This window comes from Falco cherrug, chromosome 9 (genome assembly GCF_023634085.1).
Source record: "Falco cherrug isolate bFalChe1 chromosome 9, bFalChe1.pri, whole genome shotgun sequence".
Lineage (NCBI taxonomy): Eukaryota > Metazoa > Chordata > Aves > Falconiformes > Falconidae > Falco > Falco cherrug.
Genome location: NC_073705.1, coordinates 19895824 through 19904723, shown reverse-complemented (window position 1 = coordinate 19904723; position 8900 = coordinate 19895824). Strand labels below are relative to the sequence as shown.

At 40.0% G+C, this 8900-nt stretch overlaps 1 protein-coding gene across 4 annotated transcripts in view; it reads right to left on the bottom strand.

Moving 5' to 3' along the window:
• Positions 1-646: 646 nt before the first annotated feature.
• CACUL1 (CDK2 associated cullin domain 1) overlaps positions 647-8900 on the bottom strand; it is a 55889-nt gene continuing 47635 nt past the window's right edge. For all 4 annotated transcript variants that reach the window (XM_055720265.1, XM_014283811.3, XM_055720266.1 and 1 more), the window contains 2 exons: positions 5260-5303; positions 647-4109 (listed from right to left, as the gene is read on the bottom strand). In XM_055720265.1, the coding sequence (XP_055576240.1) occupies positions 4069-4109; positions 5260-5303 (85 nt within the window). In that variant the 3' untranslated portion in view covers positions 647-4068. The remainder of the gene's footprint in view (positions 4110-5259; positions 5304-8900) is intronic.

The following is an 8900-nucleotide window of genomic DNA, read 5'->3' as shown; positions in this document are numbered from 1 at the left end:
CCCCTGCTTACGCTCAGCCAAAGAACAGCACAGAGAAGGCTGCACCTCCTACTAGCAAAGCATGTGTGTCTGTTCCTGCAGACCCTCAGGTCTGAGTAAGCAGGGGACACAAAGCCTGACCATCTACATTTTTCCTGCCCAATGTTGGGAGCACAGTTTGCAGCTCGGTATTACACTATGCAAACGTCTCCACAGAGATGCAGCGATCTTTAACGTACATTTAAAGGCTTCTAGTAGAGGTGCTCCAAGAGCAGTGAAGGAACTCTTCAGAGTAGCAAAGCAGACACCACTGATGGAAGCAAATACTACCATTAAGAAACTAATTTACAGTATTCAGCTCTGAATTTAAGTTTAAATGAGTCGTCAACATAAGACAACCCTCAAAAAAGGAATTTTCAACTCAACTGGCATCAGCACAGTGACTTATCCCCACGTTATCACATTGTCCCAGCAGAGCAGAAAGGCAAGTACACTAACCCAAGCAGTAACAATTTCTCCCTAGCAGTACCTTTTGGTTGTGGTCAATTGATCCTAAAAGTCCCCACTACGTGCTGCACTAAGTGCCCTCTGGGTATCTGGTGCAGGTCAAGGCATCAAAAATCTTTGTTTTCTCTCTGCTGGAGCTGGGTTGAAGACAGGAGTCAAATTCAAGCAGTTGGTTTTTATTCCGTAGTTCTACAGAATAGTCCTTTCACTAGGGTTGGCACAGTGTACATGAAACACGTTTTTCAGTCGCTCAAAACATGGTCTTTGTAGTTTGGTTTTTTTTAACATGTAGAAAGTAAACAATCACATCAGGGAAAAATTAAAAGCAATGAATCTGGCTGGTCATATTTCTATCAAATGACAAGAGTCAAAACCTTTTGCTTCAAAAGATTCATCCACAAACACTTCCTCAACAACTGCAGAAAGTCATCAAGGAGATCCAACTGCAGAAGAGTTGAGTATTTATCTAGTTAGACCCCCACACACCTTCATTGTTTGTATCAAAGACCACCTTGACCATATATTGACAATGGCCTACCATTACAGTGGTCAGCAGGACTAATGTAAATATTCATCTTCCCAAATCAAGAAGTGAAATTAACCTAAAAATATTTTAATGTAGCAAGTTCGGCTATAGAACCAGTGCAACATAAAGAGGACACCCATTGTATAACCAACTTTACTGCTTAATCTTAACAGAGTAAGCTACAGGTGCAACGGATTTACCACAAGTTATTTGGTTAAATTAAATACTGCAGTTAGGATCATGCTGTTGGTGACTGTGGCTTTGCAGTACCAATGCTCAAGTTGGCTGAGTTAGTTTTACTGTAAGTAAAATGCAAGTTTACAGAGGAACAAAATAATTTAGTATAGTATGCTGTATTCTGTTTCATGCTCAGTCACAATGGTAACGTCTTTAACAGATAAACAATATTTCAGCATTGTGTTAATAATGCCAAAACACACAGGAATTTTAATGCCAAATTTACAACATAATACAGTGCTTAACAAACAGATTTCTCAAGTATGGTGGCCAAGTGAGAATGCTACACAGGACTGAGAAGCATCCAAGCGCTACTCAGTGAGTATGAAGCGAACCACGCTGACAGGAATGTTTTACCTTTTGATGGAATGACTGGTTTAGAAGTCTGTGTCCCAAACTTAACACAATGTAAAATGAATGTTGAACCCTTGCCTCAAATATGAAGCAAAAGCACTACATGTTATTTACAAACGTGAACCAGTAAAACCACTTTAGGAACAGAAAAGAATTATGATCACTTGACAAAGATGACAGAGCTTGATTACTGTATTATGTGAACTAGAACGCTAATGAAGTTGTAAACAAACCAACCAAATTAGGTTAACGTATCTATTCTTAACTCAAGAATATTGTCATTTCAGCAGTGTTTTTTAAAGCTAAGGACACTATCAGAGACTTAAATTTTGTTTAAAACCAAAACTGATAAAAACCTGGAAGCTGGTAAATCATTTTTTGTTCCCTATTAGCCTTCATTAACTTCTCTACTGCATACTTCGGCCAAATTTTCAAACCCCCTGTTTTTATCTCATTCTGCTTCAACTTAAGTAGCTGATAGCAACGTTGAAGCAAACACTACCAACACCTACTACCAACAAAAATCTGTGCTCAGAGTGGTTTGGGTTTCCACTATTGGGGACGAGTTCACACTGCTGGCAATGCTCTAAACAGAAAACAAAACAAAAGCATTCATTTTTAATTTTAAAAGAAAACCTTCCTCCAAATTAAATAGGCTTTGCAAATATGCAAAGGAATATATAGGTAAATCAGACTTGGTCAATCACAGCAGCGTCGTCCTCGTTCTTCCTCCCCACCACCCTCCGAACTAATGGCATTGCCAAAGTGGCTGACGTGAAACTGACAGAATTAAATTCATTTACATGAAGCCTGCATACAGAACAAAAAGAAAAAAAATCTTTGTCCCTGCCGCATCTATTTTTTTCTTTTTTCCTGCATTTTGTAATGAACCCATACAAGCATAAAGGGGGTTGTGTTGGTTTTTTGTGTTGTTTTTTGTGTTGTTTTTTTAAACGGGCATAAGAGTTGTGCAAGACAAACCTGAACAAACTTTTGTTTCACTTCAGAAATATTTTTATATTACCAACTCATTTCTCTTCGTAACTAAAGGTGATAAAAAATAAATCCATAGTAATAACAAAAAACAACCTGTATTCAAACTGCTTTTTCAAGTATGTTTCTCCCCTCATGAAAGAATCACATTGCTCATACTATTGATTAAAAACCATGTCACAATCACTAGGATTTAGACCATAGGTCCAGATCTCCTGGAACTGGGCTCAGCTGGATCTCCAGCTGAGTTTACACAAGACTGGAAGCAGGAGGGTGACGAGTACACATGCGTGTATTAGATCACTCCTCAACTCCCTGATTCCGACTACATCCACTAGCATACCCCCATCACATCCCTGAAACAGGAGAAATGGTACAGGAACCACAAAGTGATCATGGACAGGTACCATTGTTCGCCGATCAACCAGGTGCAAATCTGGTTTGTGCTGACAGAGATGCACTTTGCAGACCTACTTGACTGGAGAATTTTGCCCACAATGTTTCTACATAGCACAGCATAAAACACATCTTAGTATTTCATTCAGTCTGGAATTCACATCTCAATCTATTGCAATTATGGAAGCCAATAAAAAGTCAATGAGAGAGTTCTACAAGAGTTGGTCCCAGCATTAAACACTAATACATATGAAACATAAAAGGGGACAAACTTCCAAGTCATTATTAGTGATGGTGATATAGGTTCAACTTTTCTTCCTTCCTCCTTAAATTCACCTCCCATTAATGCAAGAGAAAAGTGCAGCTTTGCAGCATGTTTGTTCGCATCAAGTTTTTCCTCAAGAACACATTTTGCAGTAACAAAATATGGTCTATAAAGTTGCAAAGTGCACAAGCTGAAGGCACAGAGTACAAACACATAGGAAAACAGATTTCAAAATACCAATTAAAAAAAAAAAGATAAAAGAAAAATCTGGAATTTTAAACTCCCTGACAGAAGATACATTTATATGGGACCAACTCTTAAAAGCTGACAATTTTTAAACTAACGAACAAATACTGCAAAATAACTTTATTCTTATTAAGTAAAAGCTCCAGAAAATACCTTGAAGTTTAAAAACTAATACACTGACGTGTTAACTAGTTTTAAGAATGTCCTTAATATTAAGAAAAGAGTGCAAAAAAGATTCTTCCATTCTAACACTTTTGGAAGCTGCTGATTTCGGCTGCCCATTTCCACTTTGAAAGGATTGTTTTTCAAGGTGCATTCCTCACAAAAATCGCAGAACACGAACTTGTTGATAGGCTAGACCAAGGGATCATGTCTTTCAAAGGTATCCCAATTGTAGCAGCAACTGACGTTTTATTATATAAAGAAGAAAGTCCAAAACTCTTCTTTGAGGCATAGTTCATGTCAGAGCTCAAGTATCAGCAGTCGCCAAAGGAGGCTCCAGATACCACCTGTGCTCCTCCAGTGTCTGTTCTGGCTAGAAATAGAAGCTGATCCAGTATATTCACTATCTGTACCCCCTGGAGCTTGCACAAGCTGACGAGCCATCTGAAATTATATAAAAAGTTCAAGAAATTCTCATATTAAACTTAGGGTTTTGCCTCCCTTCCCCCAGCAGCCCCAAAACCCAGCATTGCCTGCAAAATGTTAACAGTGCAAACAGAAGCTGATCTACCACATAAAACACCCATTCGTTCACTTTAGGTTGTAATAAGAATTCATCATAAAACTGGATGACATTTTATGGTAGGTAATAAAGCAAACATACTCAGCTGAAAGCACAGGAAGGAACTTGGTGGAAAGTATGTGGTAAAATGAACTGAAGTACACAGTGCCAGGTATTCCCCAGTCCCCAAAGCCCTTTAATGACAAACAGAACTTTGTACTTCAGTCCTAGCCTACAATGTATGGGACTAGAGTCTCTCCTGGCCAAATATTTAGTCAGCACAGAAGACAGGACCTTTGGCTGACTGCACCCAAATTAGGGCTGTCTGGAGTAGAGCAACCAACTGAGTATGGAAACATCATTCATTTCTCCCTGCGTCTCATCCCCCAGTTCCCTAATCTATACTGGGGGAGATTAACGGAGTAACAAAGTGAAGAACCTCACAGTTAAACATGCAGCAAGAAACTTCCATCTAAAAATGGAAGAGAACTTCCCTGCTCATGACTCAAACATTTATAGCCAAATACTGCCTATAGTATCTCAATGCAGCTGGATCCCAGGTTGTATCAGACATGTAATTTAGGGTTCCAAGTTGAAAAGCACAAGCCCTCCAAACTCCCACAGAAACACACATCACTAGTGGGTGATTTATATCCAAGCTGGACTGGCTCATCATTTCATTGCCTGTTATGTGTATCCTGACCAGACAGAGTTGGGACAACTAAGTTGTCAAAACCTCAGCTTCCACTTAAATGAAGTGGAAGTACCTTGGCCTCGGTAGCTGCTGGGGTATGTTACTACCTTACAGGTGGCTGTGGGACTCCAGCACAGTCAGCCAGGCTCTAAATCCAATAATTTTGAATTTTAATTAGAATGGTAAAGTTTACATTGGCAGACAAGCTAGCTACATGTGGACATGCAGCCTCTGACACTCCACCACCCCCCGAGAACCCAAAGTCCACCACTACTTGTCTGTGCCCAAGCCATCAGGGACTGCAGCACACTGGAGGGCAGGGTTAGATGCATACTTACTGTAAGTTAACTCTTCTCCAGCTCTCTTGCGTGACTGGTCACCTCTAGGAAAGAAGGGGAAGAAAGGTATTTTCATGATAACCTGAACTAGCTGAAGATGTCTCTGCTCATTGCAGGCTAGATGACCTTTAAAGGTCCCTTCCAACCCAAATCATTCTGTGATTTTAAAAAAGGGGAAAAAATAGTGAAATACCTCAGCACAATCATTGACTTTTATGGACTTTAGAAACAAAATGCAACCATAGTAGCAATAACGTGACTGCGGAATCATCAATTTACTGAAACAGAAGTATAAGCTATTTTTTTACAGATTCAATTAGCTCACGCTTTTGTTAAAATTAGTAGGTTTGATTTTATACGATAGACTTCTACAAAATGAAGATGAGGAAAATTGCTCATATGCAGTGTAATCTCAAATTACGCATAAAATTGTCTTCAATGCAAACTCCTCAACCAAACCTTATAGAACTATGAAAAACTCTGCGTCTATCGGTCTAAAGAGGTAAGATGCTCCTGAAAAATCCAACAATCAGACTCTACACAAGTCTGAGCTGACAGCCAGCATTCCCTCTTCAAGTAGAAGATTTAAGTAGCTAAAGTTGTATAAACGCTGGTTAACATCATTGCTCCTAAAAACCCAAATGTCAAATTCCCATCTATTTATAAAAATATTTTTCTTTTATCCTTGTACACACAAACTCTTAAAGCTGGAAAATCTTAGTGCTTCTCAAGTTTCTTGTGATGACAGATATGCTACTGATACTGTTATATAAGAAAGAGATTCCAATGTATTTTCATCACAGTGGTTATAATTTCACAGTTATCTGCTGGTAATTGGCAGAAATTGGGAGGTTTTTCTAATAATACAAAGTGTTCTTCCCTGAAACCACTCTCAAAGTGGTGCACTCACTGTATATGCCTTAATTAAGGTCTTTCACAAGAGAAATACCACCAAGGAACTAGCTTGTCTTTCCACCTTCTGCAACGACAGTATTTAATAGCATTAATAAGCTGTTTCGGCTAGAACCCGACATGCCATTAATGCTGCTGAAGATGCTTCGCTGTGCCATGTTCCTCATGCTCATTGTTGTAGGAAATGCAACAGCAAAGACATCATCATTTTTTAACTCAATTAGAGGAGAACAGATGACATTTCATACTAAGCCAGTAGAGAACAGACTGGGCACAGTACTTAGCAAAAGAGAAAAAAACCTTTTATACATCGTCCTGGCTTCAGCTGGGATAGAGTTAATTTTCTTCTCAGTAGCTGGTACAGTGCCCTGCTTTGTATTTGGTGTGAGAACAATGTTGATAACACACTAATGTTTTTAGTCGCTGCTGGGTAATGTTCATACTAAGTCAAGGATTTTTCAGCTTTTCAGGCCCTGCCAGAAACCTAGAGGGGCACAGGAAAATGGGAGGAGACAGAGCCATGACAGCTGACCCAAACTAGCCAAAGGGATATTCCATACCATGGGACATCACGCTGAGTATATAAACTGGGGGGAACTGGCTGGGGCTGGTGGATTGCTGCTGGGGAACTGCCTAGGCACTTGTCAGCAGGTGGTGAGCAACTGTACTGTGCATCACTTGGGGTTTTTTTCTCCCTTCCCTTCTCCCTCCTTTTCATTACAATTATTATTATTGGTTTGTTTTTTTCCCCTCTTATTTTAATTATTAAGTTGTTCTTATCTCAACCCTTGAGTGCTACATTCTTTTCCGATTTTCCTCCCCATCCTTCTGGGGGTAGGGGGGAGTCTGGCTGGTGTCAAAACATGACAGTTCTTTTTGGCACCCAACATGGGGCACAAAGGGTTAAGATAACAACGGATCTGACTAGAGTGTGTTAAAATAAAATTATTATAAGTATTCTTTGTATTGGTTAAATACTCACTGGCCTCATTATTTTCTTTTTTCTCTCAGCTGCTGCTCATGATCTCAGGGTTGCATTATGTACCTTACTTGCAGTATGTGTTCCTTGTAGTGCTCTTGATGGCCCATGGGGTCTGGGTTAAAGCTATCATTGCACTGTCCTTCACAGTACTGGTTTATGATATGATAATATTTACTGGCTGTGAAACTAATCTAGTTTGCATACTCAGTATTGCTGTCACCCCTGTTATTCAGGTGTTCTCTGGCAGAGATTATTGATAAACCGCACCTTTAGCTTTTCCTTTTTGGAGAGCCAATCATGGAATCTACTTATATCTTCTCTCCCCACCATGTGCCCTCTGTGGTCCCACAGGTAAAACCACAGGGTACCCCATGGTGCGTACCTCCTAGATCCTCCCTCTCAGGCTGAAGGGAGCTTGCTCCTAATAGCTGAGACGTGCTAACAATGGTGGAAGCAACCACTAGATGGCTGGAAACACAGCCTGTGCCACTGCCTGGAACACTATCCCAGATCTTGAGAAATCAGTCTTACGGTGACACAGCACCCCAGAAAGAAATGAGTCAGACAAGGGAACTCATTTCTGAAGCAACCTCATAGACACTTGGGCCAAAGTGCATGGCACTGAGTGGGTATATCACATCCCCTACCACACACCAGCCTCTGGGAAAATCAAACCATGTTAAAAACTGTTAAAAAGACTGTTAAAAACTACATTGAAAGCAGCGGGTGGTGGGACCATCAAGCCTTGGGATACACATTTAGCAAAAGCCGCCTGGTTAGTCAATGCCAGAGGAACTGCCAAGTGAGCTGGTCCTGCCCAATCAAAGCTTTTACCTACTGTAGAAGGGGATAAAGTTCCTGTAGTGTGCCTTAGAAAGATGTTTGGGAAAACAGTTTGGGGCAGTGCCCCGGGCAAGGGTAAACTGATCCATGGGACTGGTGCACTTGGTGAGTAATGTGGGAGGATGGGGAAAGTTTGATGTGTGCCTCAAGGGGATTTCGTTTTGGGTGAAAACAGCCAATTAATCAAATTGTGTCATGTGAATGGTTGGGCATCAGCAGGTGATGAGCAATTGCATTGTGCATCACTTGGGGTTTTTTTCTCCCTTCCCTTTGGATTTTATTCCTCTCCCCTGCTCTCTCCTTTTCGTTATAGTTATTGTTATTGGTTTAATTCCCCTCCTACTTTAATTATTAAACTGTTCTTATCACAACCTTTGAGTTTTACATTCTTTTCCAATTCTACCCCTCATCCCTCTGGGGGTGGGAGAGAGTGAGCAGCTGTGTGGTACTTAGTTTCTAGCTGGGGTTAAACCATGACATATATATATATAAATATATATATATATAAAATTTATATGTGTGTGTGTAGGAATATAAACTCAGAAACATTCTGTAAAGTTATAAATAAATATTATCTATGTTCATAACACAGGAAGAACCTTATTACATCGTGAGACACATTACAAGGCAAAATGCATTTCAAATACCACTGCAAAATGTCATGTTGCAAACACATTACCTGTACTTCAGTCTTCTTTTACCTATGTCATTTTAATGATGACAGACTCCAACACTTTATATAGCCTCCATGTTTACCAGACTACAGTGACTCCCTGGTAGTACAACCATATAAAATATACTGTGCAAAACCTATTCAGAGACTAAAAGCATTCTACACAGCTTGCTTTCAGCTGATTATTGAAACAGCAGTTGCACAATAGTGGGCCAGTTCTAAGCCTACAAG